Source organism: Argentina anserina, chromosome 6, assembly GCF_933775445.1.
Source record: "Argentina anserina chromosome 6, drPotAnse1.1, whole genome shotgun sequence".
Classification (NCBI taxonomy): domain Eukaryota; kingdom Viridiplantae; phylum Streptophyta; class Magnoliopsida; order Rosales; family Rosaceae; genus Argentina; species Argentina anserina.
Genome location: NC_065877.1, coordinates 32,709,067 through 32,736,608, shown reverse-complemented (window position 1 = coordinate 32,736,608; position 27,542 = coordinate 32,709,067). Strand labels below are relative to the sequence as shown.

The following is a 27,542-nucleotide window of genomic DNA, read 5'->3' as shown; positions in this document are numbered from 1 at the left end:
TTAGCCTGTATTTTTGAGAAACGAATTCGGAACTGGAAAAGTTTAGCATCATGCTCCAACAAGTATCATCCACTCCAGATATGTTTTAATAATATTTTTTTTCTCTTTTACCACAAACATATTTACCATATTATGAAGTAATATGATTTACTGACATGTAGTGTTCCGGGTACACAGAATAATTACTCATGTGGCACGGTTCCTGCAACAATTCAACAATAGATGTCTCTCGTGCCACATTTTTTCCGCTATTGAACAAATTCAACAGGTAATTAAAGCAAAAATAAATCAAATACAACCATAGCAAGCAGATCACCAAACAAGCGCTTATAGCTGTGAGTAATTGCAGATCATGCAAATTAATTGTGAAGAGGCAGAAAAAGAAAAAGAAAAAACGGCAGCTAGGTTAATTAAGCATTTAAGCCCTTAATTAACATGTTGCAGAAAGGTAGAAAACATCATAGAACAGTATGAGGAAGAAAACGGAGAAGATATCTTATCAAAACAAAAACGTTATATGAGGAAAATATTCTACACTAAAACATTTTCAATTTTATTTATTCTTTTGAGGAATCAGGCGCTTCCATATCAATACTTCAAAAGCATATATAAAATTGATCTTCAGATAAACCCCTGATCATGTTGCTCCGTACAAGAAATCTCCACCAAATGATGGAAACAAAAACTCAGGCTCCATAAAGGGGGTATAAAAACCAGTTGGGTTGTAGGAATTATCTGCCAGAAATGGCTCTGTCCAGAAATTATCGCTGAAATCTCCATAAAAGGATTCCATGGCAGTTGAAGTAGCATTGTCCTCGACAACCAAATAATCTGCGGCAGTAATTGCAACTGCAGTATCGCTGGTCATGGACGAGACCTCACTCGATGATGGTTGTGGTGACCACAGTTCAGGGTAATCAAGATAATCAAATTCAGGGATTTGATCAACAGTAGTTTCTGCATTTGCGGAATTAGCAGCAGCAGTAGTCTTTTGCTGATCCGACGATTTCGGCACTTCTATTTCTTCATCATGATCATCATGATCATCATCAAGTGTGATTGAAACTGAGGAGGACTTGTGCTTGTTCATCATTAAGCGTTTTTTGAGGTTTGTGTGCCAGTGATTCTTAACCTCATTGTCAGTTCTTCCCTGAAGCTGTGCCGCAATTGCAGACCATTTGTTCCCCAGCTTTGCATGAAGTCTGATTATTATTTCCTCTTCTTCAGCAGTATAGTTTCCTCTCTTGATGTTCGGCCTCAAGTAATTCAGCCACCTCAGTCTGCAACTCTTCCCACACCTTGAAAGCCCTAATCCAAGAAGGAAATAACAATTGATAAGCAACAGAAATCCAATTCGATTTTTATCTCTAATTTACAAGTTTATGAGCTTCATTAATTAGCGTATATTTCTGTAAGTAAATACTCACCAGCAAACTTGGGGAGTTGGCGCCAATTCCAGCAGCCGTACCTAGTAACATAAGCTATGAGCTTCCTATCTTCCTCCGGTGTCCAAGTACCTTTCTTCATACCCCTTTCATCGCAGCAAGGAGTTCTCACCATCTTTATCTATTTTTCTTCCTCTTAATGATCGATGATCGATATGATGAAACTCTCTTGATTTTCTCAGTGTCTCTCTTGCTCTCTCCCAACTCTATGCTCTGAGGTGTACTTGTAGAGAGGTACTCCTGGCCGAAGTTGAATCCCTCACTTATTTATATCCTTCCCCAAAACGTGTTTCACATACATAAATGATTAAGAATGGATTATTTTTCGTTTGGGGTCACTATCAGATTACTTTACTTGCACTGAAATAAAACCAAGAAGGCCATATATAATATGCTTCATATGCTTCAAGGTATGCATGGGACCCTTATATATCCACGAATAGAACTAAGAAGATTCAATGAAAGTCACCAGGTTTTTATGTGAACTCTTGGATGATCGTACTGACTTGACTGAGGTCAGTCTTTTAGTATTGAAGTATCAAAACGATTAATATTGACACGAGTATAAAATAGCCAGCTTCAAGGAAACCCACACCTCTTTCCATTCGACGATAGCAGCTTCCACATACTAAGCTCACAATTGTAGACACCATGCATCATCACCATGTGATCTTTTGTTTGATGACGAGCAAGCCATGATTCATGATGTGGCTCCACAAGGGTCAACGTCAACCAACCTTGTCTGCATTGTTATGGTATGCACCTTAAAGATGTAATATGATTCTTCTGTGATAAAGGCTGATTGTGAAAGGGTGCCGCACATTATGTGGCTTAGGATCCATAGATGCGCCGGTGAAGCAAATACATAGACGCTAGCGTTTACTCTAAATCTCGTCAATACACTGTTAGAATGCGACTGAAGGATCGGAATTTGCTCCCTCGCAGCTTCGTCGTTCATATATATGTTTTGGTTTCCCAAATTAGCTGATTAACCATTAATTAATTAGCTAATTAATGATGTCGTCATTTTTATTTCGATGTAAGGGCTAGTGCGGCTCCCTCAAACCTTTATTAATAAAACCGTCGAATACAAGGGGGATGTGAAGCCTAAATCCCTAATTATAAAGACCTGACATAATATCAAAGATCCCTACAAACAAGTACCCAACAAAGCACTACCCAGTAAAGAGTACTACACTAATGACGACTCTATTTGCTTTCAGACAACAGTTACATGGTGGAGAGATCACTAGATACGTAACTCAATCAATGATGCAGCAACATTTACATATCCTAATGTCTAATAAAACAGCTCTCCAACAATGTTGCCGCCGGAAATTAAATTTGACCCACGATGCTTAGTCTCAACCTGCCATTAGGCGACAACGACTATTTGATCAAGTAAGGAACTCGTCGCCTACCTAGAGCAGACAAGGTACAAGAAATGCACCCACAGACACGATGCTTGACTCGCCCTAAACTTGGGCTTATTACACGCAACACGTGCAACACAATTATTAAATGAAAATAAAACACAAACATAAATAAACAACTTACTAGGGCTAGGCCTAATAGAAGAACCCAAGCCCAACTCTTATTTGATGAGAGAGAAAAAACCAGCTGCCAGCCTTGCTCCAGCCTCCTAACCGCCACCGTGGGAAGATCACCTCTTGCGCCGCCCCTCCACTTTCGCCGGAACGTCGCCATCAAAGTCCCGCCACCTCTACCGCTCCAGTGACAAGTGTTGCCTTTACTCCTTTGATCAAACCTAGACAACACTACACAAATCGAATGAAAACGATTCGACCCGATCAACGCCTCTATCGGCTCGTCACCACCAGACCACCCTCGCACTAGCCATAGAAACACCTCCCGACGATTTGCCTTGCGAATCACAAGCCAAGTCCCGACCGATCTGCATCTCCTCTCTCTCACCGCTGCCCCACACGATCTCAGTCCAATCTCAACCCCAAAGATCGGTGCACACCAGACCCATATGAGGTCAACAAAGCCCGGCCGACGACAGCAATATGGCTCGCCGCCGGACAAGGAACAAGAATGCTTCTTTGCCCTCAGAGCCGCTCTCAACCTTTTTTGGTTTTTAGAGATTTTTTTTCTTGTGTTGATTGTTTTATATTTTATTTCAGTGTCGTCGTTTTTAATACCTCAAAAGTATACATCAAACAAATAATGGTCATAATGTAGTTTTTTTTAGTGGTAACACTCAATTCGTTTCTTTATAATCCTAAACATGGATTAATTACTTAATTTGCATCCACAATATTAAATTTATAAGATCTTACGTACAAGTTAATTTTTTTATATATTTGTTATTCTAACAATGTTATATGAGATGACGAAAAGAGCTTTTACTATCACTTGAAGAAATTATATTTTAAAATTTTAAGCACTTTCAAGACAAGCTTCCAGTCGATCTGGTGAAGTTGCAATTCGCAATTTGAGCATTCCGAAGCTTTTACTTTCGAAGAAGAAACAACAAATTATAATTAACATTTTAGTTGGATTTCTAGGTGCATATGTTATATGACATAAAATATTTGAATCGACGTAACACAATATTTATAGAGTAAATGAATGAGAATCGTGCAAAATGATTCTTTCATCATACTAATTTTTAGTAGGTTATTATTTGAAGCTTCAATTGTTTTCTTAAAAAAAAAACATAATGGATCAGAGGATCAGATCAGCAGTGTCAATTATCTAATTGAACTTGCTAACTATGTTTCTTTAATCACAAGATTGGAACATGCAAAATATAACATGTACCCATATATTTTGATTTAAAGAAAACATGTACGTATATATGAGTCATATGACGATGCGAGAACTGCATAAGTAATCAAGGGTTGCTGATGCAGAAACTGTTGATGGGAGTTTGATTAATTACAAGTGGCTTTCTTAATTATCGTAAATAAGTCAACTTGGCAACTTGGTCCGAGGGTTCACACTGTGCAAAAGAGCACGTGTGAATTGGATTTTGGTCTCTCTCTTTTTTGGCAAGAATTGGATTTTGGTCTTACATGGTTTGAATCACGTTTGGCTCCATTTGTCTGGTCAATGAAGAATCTATGTATATTTATCAAGACCCCAAAAGCCAACATCAGAAAATGAAATGGGAAAACTGGTTCTCTATGAGTATCTGGGTTCCTTATAATTTCACGACAGATTTCTCACTCGTTTTTAGTCGTTTATGTCTCCAAATTTTTACTAAATCTCATAAAATGCAATGGGAAGATTGGTTCTCTCTAAACACTCAAGAAGATTGTATATATTGATCGAGAATGTTTTCCCATGAACCCTTAATCGAAAGTTTGAAACCTTCGATTCCCTAAAAAAGTTTCATGAAGGTTTAATATGCAGTGATCGATTGACTGATTTTTGTAGTTTAATATTCGTAGAACGGCCACGCTGGCATGGAGACATGGAGTGCAAGAAATCACACAATAAAAAACCAAATATGATTTTTTTAAAAAAAAGAGAGGAAATGACTGCTAATTGTTCCTACGATGTTTTGAATAATGTTTTACTTTGAATGACTCGGGTCGAGTTACTTGTCCGTAATTAGTAAAAACAAGATATAAACCAGAGCAGAATCATTTGCATGTTTAAAATATATGTTATCCTATAAGCAAGACATACATGGCGTCAACGCGGTCAACGCCAATAATATCATAGCAGTTCAAGACACTCATCGATCATGTGGCTCGTGGCCGGGAGGACCAAGTAGCTATAGACCAAAGTAAGATCACAGTCATCATAAAGGTCATGCTTCCCAGTTCCCACTTATTAAAAGGACGTGTGTGGCAGTGTGCATGGTTGGTCATGGGACCAATTGTAAGCTTATTTGATAACACAGAGTATTCTAAAAATTTCGGAGCTTATCACGACGTATTAATATTGATTGTTCATATATATGCGGATGTGCAAATTCATAGCTACGATTTCAGCGATGTGTGGGATCAACCATCCAAGTGTGAGGGTTAATTAGCTATCAGTGTCAAAATGCCATATGACTGTAGTCATTCAAATGTACGTTGTGTGTACACACACGGCCGTGTATTGAAGACATGCATGACCACAATGCAATTGCATTTTCGAACGGTAGATAAAAGTTTGTGGTAGCTAGAAACCTCCAGAACCCCGGCAATCTATCATACAATTGCATGAAGCTCATTTATATATACATACTACTTTCTAAAGTTTCCTAACGTACGCGTCCAAACGTTCACATATTAAACAACAATCCATCGTATGTTTAGATACGATCGTGAAGACTTTCTTTTCATCGACCCCTTTCCATATTTGATTACCGAGTCGTATACCTAGCTAATATATTTCTGAACGAATTTTTAAGGGGTGATGTCATGATCGAATTCAATGCATTCTTGAGTCTTCAAGGTTTCACGATTTAATTTGGTCATTTTGGTGTGTTTACATCCAACCAAAACCCAAGAGGCTAGGATTTGAATCTATGATGACAACCTCATATATTCGTTGAGCTAGAGTGATTACTTGGTGTAGAAAACTCATGTTAAAGAAGGAAACTTAAAAAGATCGATGTATAATAATGGGTTAATGTACTCTACAACAATGTATGCTATGCATTTTACATACGACGGTTGATAACATATATTATGTATTTTTCTGACCTCACTCACAAAACAATATCGACCGTTGGATATGAGATATATAACACACATTGATGTATATTAGAATTTTCCTATAATAACGTGACTTTGGAACAGTCATATTTCGGTCTTTTTAACCTGCAAAGTTTCCTTGATTGCTTGGAAAATGAAAATGTCACAGCCCTGAAATTTGAATGATAAAAATTCGAACTCGAAGACATGAAAACTCTAAAACAATCTCAATATATTGAAATCATCTTATCATAACAGTGTATCGAAACTGAGTCCACAACATGACTCAGTTGACTTGAATAATACACAACCAATGAAAATGTAAAATTCACTCAATCTTCACCACAAACAGCAGAAAGAAATTTTCGACAATTTTCAAAGAAAGCCCTCTAATTCTGCTAATCTACACCTGCAGAACTATCACATACACCATCGAATAGGTGCACCGGGATTGTAAACACAAACCTGGTAAGCTTTGCAGCTCGTATGAGTAAACCAACAGTATAACACACATAGTATACAAGAGAAAAATACTGAAAACGTTTAATTATAAATGCACTCATAAGTCACAGGACGGCCCATCTGGATGTCCAATAATATCTAAAAATACAAGTGCTCATGAGACATTGGGCAACCCATCTGTTTACGCAAATTACATTTATAATACGGGTACTCATGAGACCCATGTACTTATATGTTACCCCTCATGCAGTATACCGTCAGATACTGAGAAACACATATGTTACCCAATATCACAAAAATATGGGTACTCATAAGACCCATGTAACCCATCTGTTACCCCTCATGCAGTACACCGACAGACAGACTAGAGCTCTAACTGAATCGTAAACGACACCCGGCTAAGGCTCGGTTCCGGTTACGGCCAACAGGTCCGAAGACAGAAAACGTTTTAACAAGACTCAATGTTAAAACCACGTACAATAACAATTCACACATGTTACTATACTACAATAAAGCGACTCTTGCTCAAATAAAATGAATATAGTTGCCACAGTATAATTCATTTGGAAATAAGAACGTGACAGTATATAATATATCAACTCATATATATGTATCGTATTTACTATTTTATACACATACACAACCCACTATATCATATACATGTCCTATTTAACAAAAAAAAACGTAACTATGAGTCACCGCCAAGGGTAGACTCGTCATAATGAGATTTACTCACTTTCACCATAGTCCATAATCACTAAAACCTTTTCAAAATCATTTATTAAAATGATATTTCACTTACCCATAAACCGTAGACGATCAAGTTCACGTAATTTAAACCAAAACATATTTTTAAAATAATTTTTATAAACTAGTGATGTAACGACTATGGTGACAACTCAAACTAAATTCAATAATTATAATACTACTTCGATCATGATGATCATTGTGAGATTTACTCACCTTATTTCCCGCGTGCAACTTTCACGACACCGAAAGCGATTCACTCACTCGTTTCGTCGGTCACCTAATAACATGATAAAATGCTTAGAAAATGATACGTAAAATATCAGGTAACGATTTCAGCACAGCTAAATGTTGTTCACAAAACATTCTTTATGTTTTACTGTTTACTAAATACTGTTCGGGGTTACTGTTTTACATAACACTGTTCATAGTAATGTTCATGCGGCGCCACTGTTTTCCGGCCACCACCAATAACTACCAAATTTCACCACCACAATCTAAATGGCATTTTGAACAACTTTCTAGTTCACTATAACGTATAATTCTGAGCCTAAACACTTCAATTTAACAAAAACCGAAAAGCCCCAATTTAAAACTTAGGATTTCTTTTCTTCAATTCTCTGAGCACACAATGATTTAGGATAAATCTTTTGGAGGGTTTGTAGTATGGAATGAGACTTCAAAATGGGATAAGAATCTTACCAATTGGTTGCCGTAGGAGGGAGATCTGACGAGTTGAAGTTCGGCGAAATATGTATTTTCGGGGGGACTTCCGGGCTTCACCGCTCCCAAACGGCGGCGAGATGGTGGGTGGCGCTGCCACCAATCGACATGGGACGCAGCAACCTTTCAAACTTGATTGGTGCGCTACTCTATGGTGGCCGGACGACGGAGATCCGGTGGCCCAAAATCAGCCGCTCGAGAGAGAAAAATCTGGGAGTTTTGGGGTGTGAACAGTACCCATGAACAGTACCGATCCGAATTTCTGATTTTTCTCCACTTTTTCTCTTTAATTCCCTTATTTATACTATTTTCCAAAAGTGTCTAAATACCTTTTAATTCGTAACTTCTTCATACGAACTCCGATTTAGGCGTGCCGCGTGTACACGAATTCGTATTGACAAACTCTACGACTTTCATGAAAGAAGTTATCTAAGAAACCCAATGAGTCAAAAGTCAACTCTTAGACTCATCAAATTGAATGTTCCCAAATAATTAATATTTCGAACCCTTTCGTTTTTATCCTTGTGAAATAAATTTGGACAATGACCAACTTAATAATATCAGAAAACTCATTGTAAATTAGATATGAATTTTCGGGTATTACAGAGAAAGACACAGTCGAAATCTTCTTCTGAGAAGGACATCTCAGCAGGTTATAGGATTCATCATTCACTGTATACATTTGGCAAACTATATAATCTGTTAACATACTCGCCAGCATACTCTGTATGTAGCACTTTCAAAAGACAAGTACGCATTAATTTTAACTCTGTAGCTTTCATGCAATTCGATCGGGGAAGAAAGACGAAAGAGTGTTACTGACTTTGACGTCAAAGTCAAGATGCCTCATTGTAGTCTCCGATCGATCATATTTTCAGTTTTCACTACCTTTTATACAGTCATACACAGTTACACACGCGCTTGACACTCAAATAATTATACACAGAGCCAGAGACGGACCCAATGTCTAAACTTTACCTGGCAGTTTTTAAGTAAGTGAATAAAATACCCCCATAAAATTATCTTGGGTTTGCTCTCTCTCTAAATTTACCCGGCTTTCTGTTTTTTTTTCAACGTGGTCTCTCAAAATTTACCGGACTGGAGCTGGGTTAACTCTCATGTAGGTCCGCCACTGCACAGAGCTCAACAATAATTCACGTAATTATCTAAAGGCCCTTATCTAAATTATCTACTTGACAGTACTATTAGACGTAAGGGAATCTAACTATATTTACGGTTTTCTTTAACGCGCTGATATATAGTTCGTAGTCTAGACCTTGCTAGATATATTATATGTATCAATGTATGAATTAGAAATCCGTGTATTAGGCCAAATAAATGTATGGCTGACCTTGTGTTTGAATAATTGTATTAGGTACATCCGTGTGGAAGAAAATACCAATAGTTCTTATTCTTGTGAACAACAGTCGTGAATGCTCGATCAATGCTACTACTGGAGTAATAGCAAGAACCCAAAGTCATTTTTTATTATAACGCCCAAGCTAATTTGGTCTCCATTTTCTTTTTGACCCATGTGGAAATTTTGTTCTTTGAACAGATGAACTTCCGATTTATCAACGGTATACAAGATCGCATTGTGTTCACCACACAACAAAATAGAATACTACAAGAATCTAGAATGTATATACTATACCTACAAAAATACTAATTTGACCCCGGACGCTTGCATATTCATTCCCCCGTGTGTGGTTATTTCTCATGTGTAAATATGTAATGATTTATTCATGACTCACTGTAGAAGAAAGAATCATCAGTCCAGTTCCTCCTATACATGCAGAAGAAACAAACGTTCATATACGAACTTCCTTGTATGACATACTAATCAATTTTGGGCCGGACATTACATGCTAAAAAATCAGTAAATTAGTCCAATGGATTGATCAGTTTTGGGCCACACCGCAGTTTTGTACTTGCATAGAGCTAAATGCCTAAACCCCAGATCACGTTATGATAATTGCCGCCAGCTGAGATATTAAGATGATGGGATTTAAGGTTAGACAAAATTTCTTATATAGTCTTGGAAGATGGGCATGCGGAGCAGTTGGGCTAGGCCAAGCCAGAACTGATTGATTGATTGTAAAATAGATAGACCCTGCAGCAGCCAGCCGCCATATATACTCTCCTTGCCTGCTAAGATTGAATTAAGCGAGAGAGAAGCAAAGAGAGATCGATCATGTGGAAGACGCCGATGCTGAGAAAAGAGTGTTTCTCTAACGTGAAGAAGACGTGGAATCGTCTATGCCTTGTTGATATGAGTAAGCAACTTTGTACCTCCGTCTCTGCAAAGTAGGGGTGGACTCGGTTCCATCAGTTCGGTTTAACAGCACTAACCGAAAGTTGAAATCGAGATTTCGGCCTTGCATTTCTCAAAACCAAAACCGGAAAAAATATTTATTAACCACGGTTTCGGTTAATTTATAATTCGGTTTGGTTCGGTTTCGGTTACATAATCTACCATTTGTAATAACTTTTCACACTTAACTTAAAACAAAAGTTAAAATCAAAGTAAGGTAGTAAGCTACAAGTTCAGTACTTCAAATTAGTAAATAAGTAAACTAGATTGCGATAAATTAGAAACAACAAATAAAATCAACAAAGTTACGATAAAGTATTAACCAAAACGCAATATTTAATGAGTTAAGAACTGTAAACAATTAAGTTAGACATTTCGAGGCTGTACTCATGTAAAATCATATATATCGTATGTAACTCTTAATCAATAAAAACATGACGTACACCTATTACTATATTAAAAATTAATAATTAAATACATATATGTCGATTCGGTTCGGTTCGGTTTGATCGGTTTTTTACACGGACGAAACGCAAACCGAAACCAAATTATTCAGTTTGATGTTAAAACCGGAACTGATAGATCAATTTTATTCAATTTCGGTTTCTCGGTATTAATTCGGTACAATTTTGGTCGGTTTTCGGTTTTTCGGTGTCTAAAAGTCAACCCCTACTGCAAAGCAGCCCGATAGCAAGGACTGGTTTTTGTATTTGAATATGTACGACCAACTGTGCCGTCTGAATATTAGGAACTTCTGCGAAAACCACGGATCTTCCAAGGAGCCTAAGTTTGAACTCATCCATGAGTATTATCCAGGGTATCCCAAAAATACAATTCCTACCACAATGAACCAGTAATCGTTGGTTCAAAAGCTTATATGTGGGGTGGTTCAATTCCGCAATCGGTATCGGATTCATTCGATACCAACTTTGATGTATATTCCTTTGATCCATCTGCGAGTCCACCCTTGAAGGTAACACATCTAACAGTGTTTCAAACGACATTGAAGGTAATCAAACCCTATCTGCAGAAATCGTGGCTCAAGAAGCTCCGGATTTCGAATTTTCAAATAATTGCTGGTCAGCTTTCGCCTTGTGTCATCATGCAGACAAGATAGAGTCACACTAGGAAAACTTTTTTTGGAGACATTGTATTCCTATACATTATCTGACTAGCGACTGATAATGCCTGTGTGTTACATAGAAGAATAATGCATAATTTGTTTTTAGAATGAATAATGCATAATTCTTGTGAAATTTATTTAACTTTGTTTTGAGCGTGCATTGCAAGACAAGAAAATAAATTTGCATCTTTAGAATTTATTTTAGTATTTCTTGCGTTATTATGATTATGACAAGAAATCTTGTTTTCATTATGAAAAAAAATCATTCTGAAACTTAAATACCAATAGTAAGAAGGGGGATCCGTGCGGGATCAACCACCCAAAATGTTGTCCCGATTTTAATATAACAGATCTAATAATAACCATCAGCCGTGATCGATGTTCTAAAGAATCTAACGAATAATACACAATCGATTTTATTTGGAAAACAATTAAATGACTATTAACCAGATTTGGAGTGTAACTAATATTGTGTTAATAGTATTCTTAAACTGATATGACGTGCGTATAAAAAAGAGAGGAAAGAATACATTTCGACCAAAAACAAAGTATGTATACTACCTAAATGAATTAATTAGTACAAAGGATTTGATCAGTTTTGGGGATGTACTTGTTGGAGAGGAGATATCCCACATCTAAGAAGTGACAAAGAAAATAAAGCTTATAAGTGGGTGGACAATAACCAATTGTACAGAGGCCTTTTGTGATTAAAACCCAACACCTGTGAGGTGGCTAAGTTGGGACAGTATCGGTACAGTTGGTCTACGAGCCACGTTTGTCGCTGTTTAACATGGTATCAGAGCGGGTCCCTCTCCAGTCGCGCTTCCAATCTTTCGTGGGCCCGAGTTGGGTGCCACTTTATCATGTCATCGGAGAATTTCTGATTGGATGGCCACTAAGTGTCGTTGGTTACTGGACCTTAGTTTCTTTCATCCCAGTATGTGGGATGTTAATCTATCACGTGCAGACCTAAAAATTAGGTTGCACGTGAGGGGGCGTGTTGGAGAGGAGATATCCCACATCTAAGAAGTGACAAAGAAAATAAAGCTTATAAGTGGGTGGATAATAACCAATTGTACCGAGGCCTTTTGTGATTAAAACCCAACACCTGTGAGGTGGCTAAGTTGGGACAGTATCAGTACAGTTGGTCCACGAGCCACGCTTGTCGCTGTTTAACAGTACTTACATTAAGCTAAACCCTCGAATATCATGGCATATAATAGCTTAATCAAGCTAAACCCTGCCGTATCATAACGTGATGATCGAAAAAAAAAATCTTGGAAGATGCATGCTGAGCAAAGCCAAAACTGGTTGTTGTAAACTAGGATATTAAGGAAAAACCCTGCAGCCAGCCACCCTCTTCTCTTTGCCTGCTAAATTAAGCTTGAATAGAAAGGGAGAGAACGAGGGATCGATCAGGAGGAGGACAATGATGCTGAGAAAGGAGTGTTTGTGCTTGAAGAAGACATGGGATCGACTATTCCGTGTTGATATGAGTAAGCAACTTTGTACTTCCGTCTCTGCAAAGCTGCCCGACAACAAGGACTGGTTTTTGTACTTGAATATGTGCTGCCGACTATGGCGTCTGAATATTAGGGAGTTCTGCGAAAGCCAGCGATCTGCCAAGGAGCCTAAGTTTGAACTCATCCATGGTTATTATCCAGGTTATCCCAAAAATACAATTCCAACCAGAATGAAACCAGTAATCCTTTGTTCAAAAGTCTATATGTGGGGTGGATGTTCTATTACGATATCAATAAAAAAACCGCTTCTTAGATTACAAAGACAACTTGAATGCATATTCCTTTGATCCATCTGCGAGTCCACCCTTCCGTCTTTGCGAGGGTCCTATTTCCAAATTGATGCCACCCAAGTGTGATGATTTGATGATTACATTTATCTTTATGATAAAAAAGTGTTCAGCATTGAGGAGAAAATTTATGTATTTGAAGAGAAGACCCATATTAGGGTTTTTGATCCGCTTCACCAATCCTGGAAAGACCTTCCTAATTTCCCTTGTTTGCTTGATAGTACTACGCGCTCACTTAGCAGCCACTTCTCTTGCGGCCACAAGCTCTTTAGCGGCATTTGTGATCGTGATACTGCTGACGATGATGGTAAGCCGGGCGGTACGTACGTTTTTGACACTCGTGAGGAGAAATGGGAGCATACGAACAACATAGGTTATGAATTTATGAAGACATTTAGGACTTCCGCCATAGAATTCGAGGGGTTCTTAATTCTCGCGACCTGTGGTAATTACTACACAGAAAAGGTCATTACTTATAAGCTTGATTCGAATGGAATTCCCAACATGGAGTCGTACGTATCAGGTGTTACATGTGATTCCGGAGAGATTTTATAGTGGGTCGAATTTCTTGGGAAATGTGATGGTGGCTGTATGTGGTTGGTGACTACTAACGGGGATGAATATTTTCATGGTAGTAGAATACATGCTATATAGAATCAAGAAAGTTGTCTCCATGGAAGAAATAAGATTTATGGGATATATATATTCGGTCAATTTTTTTCACCATAAGCGATTTAATATTTAGGTATGCTATTCAAGATCATCTCTACAAAATTTCATCTAATTCGGACATCGTTAATGTATTGAAACTAGATTAAATCAATGAATGAATTAAAACTGTTCAACGTGAACCGTTCGTGTAAATATCAATTTTAAAAACTCAAACCATTGTCAAATTGGATGAAATTTTGTAGAGATGATCTTGAATAGCATACCTAAATATTGAATCGCTTATGGTGAAAAAATTAGACCGAAAAGTGTGCCAAAATTAGAACTTCACTCTGAAATTTCAGAGTGAAGCTTCACTCTGGATAATGACTGATATATATATATATATATTTATATATATATATTCTCTTTCGTAGGAGATGGAGGCGAGTAGTCCAAATTTGTAAATATAAGAAAGCTGCAACACATCACCAATGTCTAGTGCAAGAATAGATTGAAAATGGTACTAGCTACTCGTCACACGAGGGTAGAGAAAGAACTAAAGAAAAGATCGAAAATTGCTAATAGAACAATTGAACGTGAAAGCACCATTAATTTTCACCTAATTAATTACCGTACCTATATTGATACATGAATATGGATGTAAATAGGCTTGAGCCGCTCATGTTCGTTTTGTGTTCGGCTTGCTTTTAGTTTGTTCGGTTCGAACTCGTAAAGTTAAATTAGCCGAATTTGAGCTCAATATTAAGTCTGACCTTAAAAAAAAGCTAAGTTTGAACAACAAATATTCGGCTCGTTCGCGAGCTAGCTTGAGCTCCTCAAATGTTCAGCTCATTTATTAATTAAGATTTACTTATTTACTTTTATAGTATATAAAAGAGCTGAAAAAATTCTTTCTAGAATAATTAATTAAAGACTTTAAGTTTAATAATAAGTTTGATTTGTTATCTAGTTTCCTACAAATAAAAGGGATTTTGTGTGATGCTATGACATTAAATTTTGAATTTTCTTTTTACTTTCTTAATTTTAAAATTTTAATTTTAAATTATCAAAGTTGAGTCGATTCGAGTTTGAGTTTGTCTAATAAAATGAGCCGACCTGAGCCTAACTTGAGCCTATTTAAGCCAACCCGAGCTTGAATATGAAGGAGAAAAATTAAATTTTAACCCGGTATGAACTTGATCAAATAAAAATGAGCAAAACATGAACAATCTATTATTAAGCTAAGTCTCATTTACACTCATATACATGAATAACTTGGCAAAATAAGACATGAATGAATAACGCGTTTCGTATACATGCATATACTGTTCTTCTATGCAGAAGAACTTCGAACTGGTCTATACAAATCAAGACTGAGAAAAGGAATCTTACTGTGATGAAAATTTGGATTATGGCCTATATTTGCTTCATTCTAGTATGCTACATTCAGAAATCGGAGTTTCCTACTAGCTAGAAGGCAAAGTTTATCAAGTATCGGAATCGTATGATCATTAATTATTGATGCCAAACTTGTCAATTTCATATTTAATTTGCTTCAACTAACGTTCTAATGTAGAAATTATAGATTGTCCAATCACATGTAAAGGACGGCAAATGAATCCTACTATGTCCGAGACTCGAACCACATCGATCAAACAAGCAGTTGGACGTATAGACCTAAGCAAGAACTTAGAACCTTAAGTATAATGGAGGTACGTACGTAGATACATCTATCTGAATTTTGGAGCTATAACTCGGCCTTTGAGCCTTCATTCACTAGTACCTCCTGATCAACTTAGGTATTATCAGCACTGTTTTGGTTTCTACTTGAGTGGAAAAGATAAGATTTAAAGATCAGCAAGATGTTGGTTAAAACGGTTAAGTAGAATGTTGGTAGATTAACATGTAGTTTTATACAATTTTCGAATTATTATTATTTTTTGTGTAAATAAAATTAAATACAAAACAACTTATAAATTTTTTTCATCAACAATTTTATAAGTCTTCTACAAGTATTTTAAACGTCACACGAACGAGTTGAGTTGAATTGAATTCATAATAAATGAATTGATTTCATCATTCTAATTTTTTATTCCGATCACTAATTAGTCAAAATTAAGAATAAGTATAAATCGAGTCGAATTAGTTTTCTTTTTGTATATGGCTTCAAATCTTACCTAAACTCATCGACTTTCACATCTGTAATCCATTTATAAAAAGAAAAAAAAAAGGCAGAGAGATCACATATATAGGGCTAGAGAGAGAAAACAAGATAGAGATAAAACACACCTCTCCCTCGTATAAAACTCCCAAGTGGCCAAACCCCAAGTACCAACCAAAGCACACTTGTTGTCTACAACGAGACAGACCCCCATGCCGGCCTTAAACCCTCACCTGAATCGCCTTTGTCTCTGTTGCTCTCTTTCATCCTCGTTTTAACCGAACACCCTTTTACCATATTCATATCTTTGTAACCTTCGAACCCCCGTCTTCCATGATTATTAACACCTTCCCCCCACCCGTTTCTTCTTCTTCTCCTCTTTTGGTCAAAGTAAGAGAAGCAGCACCATAATGAAAAACGCTTCTAGAAGCAAGTTTCTGCTTTGCTTCCGACCAGTGGTCGATATGGAAATGGTGGTCGAGTCCAAAGGCGTCGTCGTTGATCGCCCTACGCGCAGAGCTAGAACTAAGCCGATCGAAAACACCAAGGTTGAGAGGACCAAGGTGGTGGAGGTGAGGGAGGAAGAGGAGGAGGTTGAAGTCAAGGCCCCGTTGACTAAAACCATGTCTTTGGACAGACAGTGCTCCATGATCAGTTCTCAGTGCTCCAAAGTGCCTCGGTCTCGTCACAATCGGACGTTTTCTAGGGTCATCAAAGCTGTCGTCTTTGAAACGATTCTGGTATGCAATTAGTCCTTGAAAATTTGTTTCTTTTTTTCTCTCTTTTGTTTTTGAGTTCGAGAATTTTAAGAGTTCTGATTGTTGGTTAATGGTTATTTACAGGCGAAGAAGGTTCGAGACGGCAGAGCTTTCCGGCAAGATTCGTTCGGATCAAAAAGGAGAGGAAGTTCTCTGAGTTTGGAGAGTGATGAATTGATGACCACACCTTCAGAAACTAACGCTCGTCAAGTCAGAGTCAGTTCTAGTTCGAATCCGGACTCTGCGAAACAGAGCCCAAAAAATCAAGAAGACTCTGTTAGGAAATTGAAGAAGAACGAAAAGGGTTCTTGTGAGCTTCACTCGGGAATATATTTACTTCTCATCAGCCTCGGAATCACTGTTTTCTGGGGAAGGGTACTCGCTATTCTCTTCACATCAATCTGGCTTTACTTTATCTCATGGCGTTGCGCAACTAGTAATCTCCGGCAGTCGGAAAACATGAGAAAGTGGTCGGAGGCGGAGTTAAGGGATCAGAAGAGGAGGGTCATTATGGAAGGGCTGATTGAAAGAAACCATCATCTCCACAGTAGTCAGAGAGCGCATTAAATCTTTGACGTGGAAATAGGAACTGCTCTGTTTCGTGTAACCTTGCTCTGGAAATAGGAAGGGCTAAAGGGCAGAACTTTCTTGTGTACATGGGAAAAAAAACACCAGGAACATTCTGTATCATCTACATAGTTACTTCCCCTTTGTTTTGTTTGTTTCCCCTCTGTGTCTCGTATGGTTCACCTAATATAAAAGTATATGATTCACGAAACAAATCGGAAGTAAAACTCATATAGTTTGTGGCTATGCTTTTCTGCCTTGGGATAACTTCAATGTATATCCTTGTTTAATCTACATTGTAACATATATAGGCATTTCAATAGAATAGACTTAAGCGAAAGCTGTACTAGAACTAAATCAATCTGTACTCTCAGCTACAGTGTGCAGAAGGTCACTGATTTAGTTAGTAGCATTGAAGAGAGGCAAGCATTTCTTGCGGGCTACACAAACATGCATAGATAGAGGTTGGAGTTGGAACCTTTAAGTGTCTTAATGAGCAACATATGGGTGGTAGTTGAAGTAAACACCACCTGGTTAAAGCTTGTAATAATAACTAAACCAATTTGAACTAAACAAGGATCATAAAAGTCTTTGGATGATTATTTGTTTTGTGCTGTGTGGTTCTGTTAATTTTGCATGACTTATGAGCATGGAGAAATGAGAAATGCATTGCATAAACTTTGGGTGCAGGTAGTTGAGAATATAAAAACTGTAATGGGAAAGTTCATCTTGTAATCTTTTTCTTCAATGATTTTAATAAATATATTAAGTGGGTAAGGGAGGGTTTTATATATGTTTATCTGGTCTCCAAGCAAAAGAGGAAGATCAGAAAGAAAGGGATGGAGTGTGGTTTATAATGCTTAAATGCAAAAGCTGGAGAAAAGGGATAGGCTATTTATGCTAATCACATAATAAAAAGGACCAAGGTCCTTTTTGCATTCGAACTCATGATGTGTCTGGCAATTTCTTAACCCCACATCAATCTCCATCAATCCAAGTCCCAGAGATCACTGGATACAAGAACCAACTGTACCAACAATAAAGATTAAAGAAGAGCACAATGCCATTAATGAAATAAAAGGCATCAAACACTTCCCTTGCAGGACTTGGATTTCACATGTTTCTTCACATTTAGTTGAAAAATTTACAAAAGAGAAGGCTGTGGAGATAACTCTCCTCCCGTGGCACTTAGTCACTTGACCTTTTCTTTTTGAAACAAAGTATTTCTTTACGAGTAACATGACTCGAATCAATTTCATCAATTACACAAGTTTACATGGAACAACAACACCAAGACAAGCACAGACACTACAGTATACCTCATCTTCTATTTCACCCTTTACAGATCTTCACGATTCATCATCCAGAACTATTTGTAACGTGCTTTTCGAGAAGTGAAGAACTCGTAATCTGGATGTCTGTTCTGCACCATGACCTTATCCTTGTAAACCCAGCCTCTAGCAAAATGCATGGCATTTTCATCCAACGTCCTGAGCCTTTTTATGAGAATTCCTGTGGTGTCAAAAGATGTTGATTCTTCTGAAGAAGGTACTTTGGGTTCAAACCAGCATTCATCCTACAAAAAAAAAATTATTATTATCACTTATGGCAGTACCCAATTTTAACCCAAGCTAGATTCTGAACAGTCCATCCTTCTAAGTATTGTAGTGTAGTCCCTATAGATTCACTTGATGCTGGATATAGCAGGCAGATAAGCTATGAAGTATGATGTTAACATCCTTGGGGGATGGGCCAGAAGTTCCCAAACACTTTGTATACAAGAGTGAAGAGTCTTTGTATGACAAAAGTTCTTTCCTTGTTAACTGATAAGCTAGCCTCATTGTATAACCTTGCTCATATATGATTGTAAGCATTGAAACATTCACTAATATATGAAAGCTAATAATATTGTTGTTGAGATAGCCATAAATATAGGAATGACAGTAACTTCCGAACTGTAACAAGGCACAGTTTTACAGTGTTAAAATAGAGAATAATAAATGTCTTACCCGTGAATTGTAGCTTTGCAAGCCTAACACAGGGAAGGTAATGCAACCTTGAGCAACAGTGGAACCAGGTCCCTGCACAAAATGTCCAAGTGAATGGTAAGTCAAGAATGAAGCATGGAGATGCCCTTCTGGAATTTGATATATTGGATACCAGGCCACCGAGAACCTGAAAGCACATAGATGAACTTTCTTATAAATATAATATAGTTAGTTTTCAAACCAGAAATGCAAGAAGTGAAGTCGATGCTCACCAAGATGCAGGGTGTAAATCACGCAAATTCAGAGTACCAAGCTTTGATGGGTCACCAAATACGAGAGGATTAGAAGTTCCAGCCCCAATCAACTCCAGAATTCTGCATTCAATTAGACATCAGATATATCTCACAAATTCCATTGGGTTACAAACACATGTTCAAGCAAGTTAAAGAACTACGGAACATCAAAAAAAATTAATATATGAAACTAAATCAGGACACCAAGCCAACTTGAATAACCTTTTGGAGTTCTTTAGTGCACACTTCACTGCCAAGACTCTGATCTAGAACAATTACAATCGATCATGCACTTCTCCCTGCCTCAGAAGCTTAGTTTTTCATTTGGCCTTTTTCTAGGTATTTCATATATGCATCAAACCTGTTACACTGTTGTTGTTTCTAAGGTGTAGTGAACCCCACTTGAATATCTATCTAGATGTTACTATACTGAACCTTTTTATTTCACAAGGGAAAAAAAAACAAAAAAAGCTAAAACGACCCCACAGCCAAGAACAAAATAAAATCTCAAGGAGGGGGAGGGCGGCATGTCAGCATCATACACCAGAAGATTAAGCAAAGGAAGAGGAAGCTGAGCAACCCATTCAGGAGGGCAAGACCTCCGGAACAATCAATCTTACTACATTGCTGTTTAAATCTTCTCACTCTCGAATCATAATTAGGTTTGATAAGAACTTAATAAGTTGGCTATGTGAATGTTCAGGTAGTCAATAAATACAGTAATAAATTACTTTTTTAGGCTATGACTTTTATTTGTGTATACAGAAACTTGCTGCTACAATATGAATAAATAATCATGTGTAACACTGTAACATAACTAAAATATGCAACATAATTCATAGAGTTGAAAGACATACTTGTTATAGAAAGGCCTCCTGTGATGTGGCAGCTCAACCTCAAAAAACTCAAATATGAGCTCAGGATCAGAGGAGAGGACAGGTGACCAATCTAGACTTTGAACGCAACTTCTATCATGTAGTGCAACATCAACTGAACCGACACATATATGATTCAGCTGTACTGCTTCCAATGAATTGGAAAATAATCTTTTGCAACCAGGGATGTGTGGTCTAAACAGCTGAATAGCAGAAAGGGAAGGAGCAAAATAAGATCGGGATAACATTGAATCACGTGGAAGCCCAGTGAGGGTTTTCGGACAAATTGCCTTGACATCCAACCCATAGTTCCCTGGTATCTCATACCAGTTCCAAACACTGTGAAGTGATACATTTGGTATCTGGGGCTTGCCTAGTAAACTTTGAGATGGGTGAGTACCCAACAAACCAGAATATTGATCATGTACACACGAAGAACAAATAACAGGAGCAGCGCTGTGGATGAACGTTTCAAACTCTGCAAGTGGACAACCCATTGCAAGCTGAACAGTTTCAGATGCTAATTGTATTTGGTAAGCATCAGATAAATTTTTCATCCCCATATGTGAACCAATCAGGAACTTTTCAGTGTCTTTTGGTCCTCTAAACTCTGCATCATTACTAAGTTGTTTGGCAGCAGACGGATAAATCTTTGGATCATCATAAGAATTTGGTCGATGGCAGGATATTCTGGTTCCTCCCAGATGGCTATTATTTAACTGCCTGCTTGAATCTAGTAAGAGATTTAACTCATTGGAGATACTAGCAGATGAAATTTTGTCCACTGGCCTCAACTCTTTTGTACCAATAGCTGTACGCTGCATAAGGTTTGTTCCAGAAGTGTCTTTCTCAAGTTTATGATCAGTATGACAGAATGGTATACCATCCACAGATGCATGCTCTGACTTACCAAACTCATATTCCATGCTTGGTATCTTCCTGAATTCGTGTTTCTGAATATCATTCATCAACCCCTGAGTAGACAATTTAGTATACAGAGAAGTTGGGTTTGAATAGTGTCGAACACCATGGCCTGCCGTCTGCTTGCCATTTGTTCCTGCAGCATCCTTCTTGCAATCGCGCACATGAGAACAACCCTGTGACAATTCTATATGGCATGAAACACACTTAGCATGCCACTCGGAGAAGTTTGCTTCATAACTGCAGGGTGATTTTTTCACATTGCAATTCACAGGCTTAAGTGAATCAGTTGATCTTTCCACTAAGTTTCCAGAGTCATTTTCCAAGCCTTCTGTTTGACCTTTTACTGAAACAAAGAGTGTCACATTCAATCTCTTTGGAGGAGCAACCCCCTGTGATGATGTGTCCAATTGTCTTGGAGGAACAAACCTTTTCCTATATGCATAAGCAGTATTATTGTGTCCAGAGGAATACGACCAATTAGGCGAGACAGCATTATTGGCTGAAGAATTCTGCTCTGTCCAAAAACGATTATCTGCTGGGTTAACATCTTTCACACCATTTCTATAACTTGATTTTTTCCCCCAATTTACATGTCCTTCTCTAGCATTGTACTGCCTCCTGTTCCAACCAAAATTCCTATTTTCTTTTCCATTGTTGTATCCAGAGGAGATCATTGGAGAACGTAAGATAGCATCATTGGCTAATGAACAATGAACAACCCCAAAACGATCCTCTTCCGAGTTAATATCTTTCACACCATTTCGGTAACTTGGTTTGTTACCCCAGTTCGCATGTGCTTCTCTAGCATTGTACTGCCTCCTGTTCCAACCAAAATTCCTATTTTCTTTTCCATTGTGAGTGCTACCTGTGTAGCTTCGATTCTTGGAAGTTTCATGTTCAACCTGTTTGCTACATTGAACTACAATATCCTCAACAACAGTAGTACTGCTTAATTCAGCAGACCCTTGCTTGCTTATCATTGAACAGTCATCAGAACTCTGCATTCCAACTGATAAGCTGTTCTTTGTATCAGAAATTTGGACTGCTGAATCTTTGGAAACCTTGTTCCCATTTAACACAGACAGAGAGGCCACACTACCACTGCTCTGTGGCGACTTCCCTGCCCACTTCTTCACATTCTTCCACTTCTTTTTCTCAGTAATACTTCCATCAGGAGACTCGGTCCTCAAAGGCAGAGGATCAGGTTCATTCCGATTCTCATGTAATGCAGATAGAGAAGCCACACTAGGTCTGTTCTTAAATGACTTCCCCACCCACTTCTTGCCTTTCTCATCAAAACTTCCATCACAAATTCCGGTGCTTAAAGCTAAAGGCTTGGGTTCAGAATCCCAAAACCCATCTGATGCAGATGGAGAGCCTAGTCTAACACTGTTTGGAGACAACTTCTCAACCCACCTGGTGTTCATATCTCCACCACGAAAACTGGGCGCTAAAGACAAGAAATTGGGTTCAGAATTCCCAATTCTTTGACTCATTTTCAGGTCTTTCGTATCCTTCACACAAATCTACCCAAATACCTAAAGAAACCAAAAGAAAACAACAATATGGGTTCATGCAATTCTCAAGAAACCAGCTCAAGAAAACAAGCATAACAGGCAATTCAACCTCGTCTAAGCAATTCAATCTCAATTTCAAGACAAAAAACCAATTCAATCTTAGGGTAAAGCTACAGGCAGCCAGAAATGAAATCAAGAACTGAAACTAGGACGAATGAAGTGAAAACCATGATCGATTGCAATGTGAAAACATGAAGTAAAGAACTGCAGGGAGAGGTAGTACCTGAGCAAAGATTGCAGAATGGGGCAGAGCTTGAAGAACGAAGAAGAGGGTGCCTTTGGGTTTTTGGGTTTCTGGGGTTTTGGGATTTGTGAGGTTCAGAAAGGCTCAGCTTTTGGTTTTATAGTGTCATGAGTGTGTACCACTGCACTGGTGTTCATAAGGCGTTGTGTGCTTGCCACGTGGTTTGATCATTTTGCTCTAAACTTCCTAATCAAGTCAAGTAATTATAGAGATTACTCATTTGGAAAAAATATAGGACCCTATTTGTATTCATTTTCTATATTTCGTATCCCTTCTAAACAACGTTCAAGTCTTCGGTGATTTGACCGATAAGTGTGACATTCAGTAGATTGTGTTTTTAATTTGTCAGGCTCTTTGTAGAACGATATAAAGCATGCGTAAATAAGGTCTAAGGCGGAAGGGTAAAAAAAATTGTCTTATAGAGTGTGATTCAGATACTAAATCAGATCGGCACACCACAACTATATGGGTGAGTTTTATTTAGAGCTAAGCAATAATAAATATATATTACAATACCATACAATAACTACACAATGATACAATCACAGATATATTACAATTACTTGAGGATCAAACCAAGTGACCTAAAGAAAAGCCTGTTAGGTGCTTGTTTGATGCTATTCAGATATCTTGGAGGTAGTTGAAGATGTAGTGCTTTTGGCCTGAGATGAAGTTGATGATGTGTTATTGCTTGGTGTATGTGAGCTTTGGCTTGAAGATGATTCGGTGAAGAAAACTATGTGCTGGCTATCTCCAAAGACTTGGAGTGATCTTGGAACTGAGGGCAAGTTCACATCCAAAACCCCCTCCAGAATCTGCACCACTTGACCCATTGATGGTCTGTGAATCTCTTCATCTTGGACACACCAGAAAGCAACTCTAAGAACCCTTATGACCTCTTCCACATCACCAATTCTCCCTAGTTTTGGGTCCAAGAGGCTCAGCACATCGCTTTCTTCAGTACTAGTAATCACACCGGCAGCCCAAGTTGGGAAGAATTTAACTTTGCCGTCTTCAGATGGATCAGAGTTTCTTCTTCCTGAAACAATTTCGAAGAGCATCATTCCATAGCTGTAAACATCAGCTTTTGCTGTGACTGCTATTCCTGAGATCCACTCCGGTGCAAGATAGCCTCGAGTGCCTCTCATTGTGGTAAGGACTCGGCTGAACTCTCTTCCAACAAGCTTTGCTAGGCCAAAATCTGCGACTTTGGGACAAAGTTCAGCATCGAGGAGAATGTTTTCTGGCTTTATGTCACAATGTATGATACAGTCTCTACATTTCTCATGAAGATAAGCCAACCCTCTTGCTGTCCCTAGAGCAATTTGATATCTTGTTTTCCAATTCAAAACATCGCTCGGACAACTGAAAAGATGAGCATCCAGGGATCCATTAGGCATGTAATCATAGACCAACAACCTCTTGGCACCTTCAGAGCAGAAGCCACGAAGGCGAACAAGATTGACATGTTGGATTGTCCCAATTGTGCTGACTTCTGTTCTGAATTGTTTCTCTCCTTGGCTAACACTTTCGAGCTTCTTCACCGCTATGACTGATGAATCAGGCATTGTGCCCTTGAAGACAGAACCAAAACCTCCTCCCCCCAATTTCTCTGAGAAGTTCTTTGTTACTTCTTGGAGATCTCTATACTCAAATGCCACCAATGAACCCTCCACTGTTTTTCCAATCACTCTGTATCTATTTCTCAACACAACAACCACTACAACGCCCAATAGGACTGCTATCCCAACAGCTGAACATACTACAACACCGATAATCAAGCCCCTTTTACTTTTCGGATCCTTAAACTCCGAAGCTGCTAGTCTGAGGTACAAAGTTTTTCCATTACCGTCACCTGTGAGTTGTTGCAGATTCAAGAGATCTCCAATCCAAATTGAACATTCACTGCTGTCATAAGCATAAGCAGTGCAAGAGGGGTTACTTAAGCAGATGATTTCACATTGCGCGGTACTCCCAGCATCTGTAGACACTGCATTGTCAGGCAAACTCATGCTAGGCATTTCTGAAAACCGGTCTTCCTTTCCATTACTACTAGTAGTACTGTTAGCGACATTCAGCATAGTCAGTCTTTTGCAGCCACCAGAATTATCCGTCAAATTCCAATCCACCTCCGTTTTCGGCTCAAAACCCTTCACACATGTACAGAATGGCAAAGAGTTCACATTGCAACTTCCAAATGCCCCACAATAGGCATAAACTTGACATTGTTGTCTCGGTTGAGACCAAAAAAAGTTCCATTGCTGAGATGGCAACCAGGACAGTTGCTTAATCTGACCCGATACATCCATTATGAATCGAGATACGGTCTGATCATAAACAGAATAGGTGAAGTAGCTCTCATTTTTGTTTTTAGAATAGTTGAAGTTGTAGATATAATTACGCCTCATCTCAGGCACCAAGCTGAAAATTTTATTCTTTGAATCCCAAGCTCCAGTAGTATAATACTGCCTAGACCTATTCCACAGTATGAAATATGCATCGGTTCCATTTGGGTCGAGCTCAAGAGAGTAAAGACCCGGTGCAGGATCCTCAACATTCTTCCATGAAGTCAGGACTTGGGTTATGTTTGTAACTTTATTGAACCCAATTCTAGCTTCGGGAAGCCAAGTATGAGCTGGATGATCAAAACTTTGCCATAAAGGCAAAGATGATTCAGAACCAGCTCTTAACACAAGGTTCCCATTATCTAAAAGAACTACATGTACAGAAGAACCTGAACTTGATCTGACCTCTGTGGACCAAATTGGTAATTTGGACTCATTAAACAGTACCAAATTGCCATCTGAGATTCTCAATTCTGAAGAAAACCTATCAGAGACTGGCTGCTCCCTATTGGCCACCCAGACTATGGTTTGAAGAGACACTAGTGTCTTGTAGTACCACATGCCTATGTAATAGTTTGAAGAATTACCTGGCTTGAAGAAACCCAGCTCAAATTTCCCACCAGCTGAAACAATGGTGTGGTCACCAGAGAGAGACTGGTTTGCTGTGATGGTGTCAGCTCCAGAACAGAGATTGGACTTGAGGCATATGCTTATGAACAACAAGGAAAGCAAGAACCTTGGTTTTTGTTTGGACTCCATGGCTGCAAAGAAACTTAGAAACATATGCAGACAAGGTAGAGAAACAGAAACTAGCTCACATTTATTGAGTGAGTGAATGAAGAGAGAAAGAGAAGACTAGAGTAGACTTCTATATTTCTACTCCATGTTTAGGTCATTTGCAAGAGTAGACATGGGCAGCTGTTCAGGTCCCAACTCTTTTTGGGCTACAAGTCAAAGATGAGCTTTTCCTGTTTCCAAATCCCATTATAAAGCTCCATTCTTTAGGTAAGTTCAGGTCAACCAAAGCTTCCTTCTTTAGGTCAACCAAAGAAATACGATTGAAGCACATAGCAATATGGCATTATACGGTAAATGGGTGAATATGAATGTGACATATGATCAAAGATCTGGAATTTGGACCCACGACCAGAATTTTCCTCGGATTTTTGCCGTATCGGAAAGGCTATACTTTCTTGAATTCTTGGCTTTCTTATGCTGATTTATGTTGTTGATTGACGGACTGGAGCAAAATGTTTCGCGATCAAACGAAGAGGTCTTTGCAACTTGAAGATGGCGGTTCAACGGTAGTCATCACTGGAATCACACGGAAGCAATATGACCCCTTCATTTGGTGTTCACAATAAAGATTGAGACCTACCCAAGTACTTCATGATCGTAGCAATAACAAGGCTTACGTATGAGAGAGTTTATGAAGGGATTAGGGATCAGCAGAAAGTGTTCAACAATTATTTGCTCCCAAAATTACCAGGTTAATGGTGTTGGTCACTTGGTTTAATCAATTTGAGAGTCTAATGTGAACATTTATACTCTAGGTTTGTCTTTTTTCAAAGATAATGAGATGTGATAACTAGGATTTAAATAAGTCTACGTCTCTAATTCACGAGAAATTAGAGATAAACTCAATATTAGAGTCCTTTTTTTAATTAAACTCACACTTAAATGTTTTTTCAATCTACACCCAAATTCTTTTTATACAAGTCTATTTTTGATCATTTTCGTTTGCTTAATCTTAGCATCTATTTATAAATTTTCATTTTACATGTCTAATTCAAACACTTTAATAATTTTTCATTACATCAAATTGCTGAAAGATTTGATTTCAAATTTTCATTGAGAAAAACTTTTTATATAGA

At 38.1% G+C, this 27,542-nt stretch overlaps 4 protein-coding genes across 4 annotated transcripts; 1 reads left to right on the top strand and 3 right to left on the bottom strand.

The window, feature by feature from the left end:
- Positions 1 to 210: 210 nt before the first annotated feature.
- Positions 211 to 1,670, bottom strand: LOC126800705 (transcription factor MYB30-like). Its single transcript, XM_050528112.1, has 2 exons — positions 1,428 to 1,670; positions 211 to 1,308 (listed from the first exon to the last, which is right to left on the bottom strand). Exons 1-2 carry the CDS (start codon positions 1,558 to 1,560, stop codon positions 638 to 640), a joined length of 804 nt encoding a protein of 267 aa, XP_050384069.1. The 5' UTR covers positions 1,561 to 1,670; the 3' UTR covers positions 211 to 637.
- Positions 1,671 to 16,503: 14,833 nt separating this feature from the next.
- LOC126800704 (uncharacterized) lies at positions 16,504 to 17,661 on the top strand. Its single transcript, XM_050528111.1, has 2 exons — positions 16,504 to 16,837; positions 16,940 to 17,661. The coding sequence occupies exons 1-2, from the start codon at positions 16,508 to 16,510 to the stop codon at positions 17,420 to 17,422; spliced, it is 813 nt and encodes a 270-aa protein (XP_050384068.1). The 5' UTR covers positions 16,504 to 16,507; the 3' UTR covers positions 17,423 to 17,661.
- Positions 17,662 to 18,576: 915 nt separating this feature from the next.
- Positions 18,577 to 23,362, bottom strand: LOC126800689 (uncharacterized). Its single transcript, XM_050528091.1, has 5 exons — positions 23,303 to 23,362; positions 20,561 to 23,040; positions 19,683 to 19,784; positions 19,432 to 19,597; positions 18,577 to 18,998 (listed from the first exon to the last, which is right to left on the bottom strand). The coding sequence occupies exons 2-5, from the start codon at positions 22,996 to 22,998 to the stop codon at positions 18,792 to 18,794; spliced, it is 2,913 nt and encodes a 970-aa protein (XP_050384048.1). The 5' UTR covers positions 22,999 to 23,040; positions 23,303 to 23,362; the 3' UTR covers positions 18,577 to 18,791.
- A 417-nt stretch (positions 23,363 to 23,779) lies between these two features.
- On the bottom strand, positions 23,780 to 26,449 carry LOC126800690 (G-type lectin S-receptor-like serine/threonine-protein kinase At2g19130). Its single transcript, XM_050528092.1, has one exon. It carries the CDS (start codon positions 26,425 to 26,427, stop codon positions 23,941 to 23,943), a length of 2,487 nt encoding a protein of 828 aa, XP_050384049.1. The 5' UTR covers positions 26,428 to 26,449; the 3' UTR covers positions 23,780 to 23,940.
- Positions 26,450 to 27,542: the final 1,093 nt, after the last annotated feature.

What these genes read in the sequence shown, in the direction of transcription:
- LOC126800704 (XM_050528111.1), top strand. Translation starts at nt 16,508, where the DNA reads ATGAAAAACGCTTCTAGAAGCAAGTTTCTGCTTTGCTTCCGACCAGTG. An exon ending in TCGTCTTTGAAACGATTCTG is followed by an intron (nt 16,838 to 16,939) that starts GTATGCAATTAG and finishes GGTTATTTACAG; the next exon opens with GCGAAGAAGGTTCGAGACGG.
- LOC126800689 (XM_050528091.1), bottom strand. Translation starts at nt 22,998, where the DNA reads ATGAGTCAAAGAATTGGGAATTCTGAACCCAATTTCTTGTCTTTAGCG. An exon ending in GATTTACACCCTGCATCTTG is followed by an intron (nt 19,598 to 19,682) that starts GTGAGCATCGAC and finishes ATGTGCTTTCAG; the next exon opens with GTTCTCGGTGGCCTGGTATC. An exon ending in TGCAAAGCTACAATTCACGG is followed by an intron (nt 18,999 to 19,431) that starts GTAAGACATTTA and finishes TTTTTTTTGTAG; the next exon opens with GATGAATGCTGGTTTGAACC.
- LOC126800705 (XM_050528112.1), bottom strand. Translation starts at nt 1,560, where the DNA reads ATGGTGAGAACTCCTTGCTGCGATGAAAGGGGTATGAAGAAAGGTACT. An exon ending in CCAACTCCCCAAGTTTGCTG is followed by an intron (nt 1,309 to 1,427) that starts GTGAGTATTTAC and finishes TTCTTGGATTAG; the next exon opens with GGCTTTCAAGGTGTGGGAAG.
- LOC126800690 (XM_050528092.1), bottom strand. Translation starts at nt 26,427, where the DNA reads ATGGAGTCCAAACAAAAACCAAGGTTCTTGCTTTCCTTGTTGTTCATA.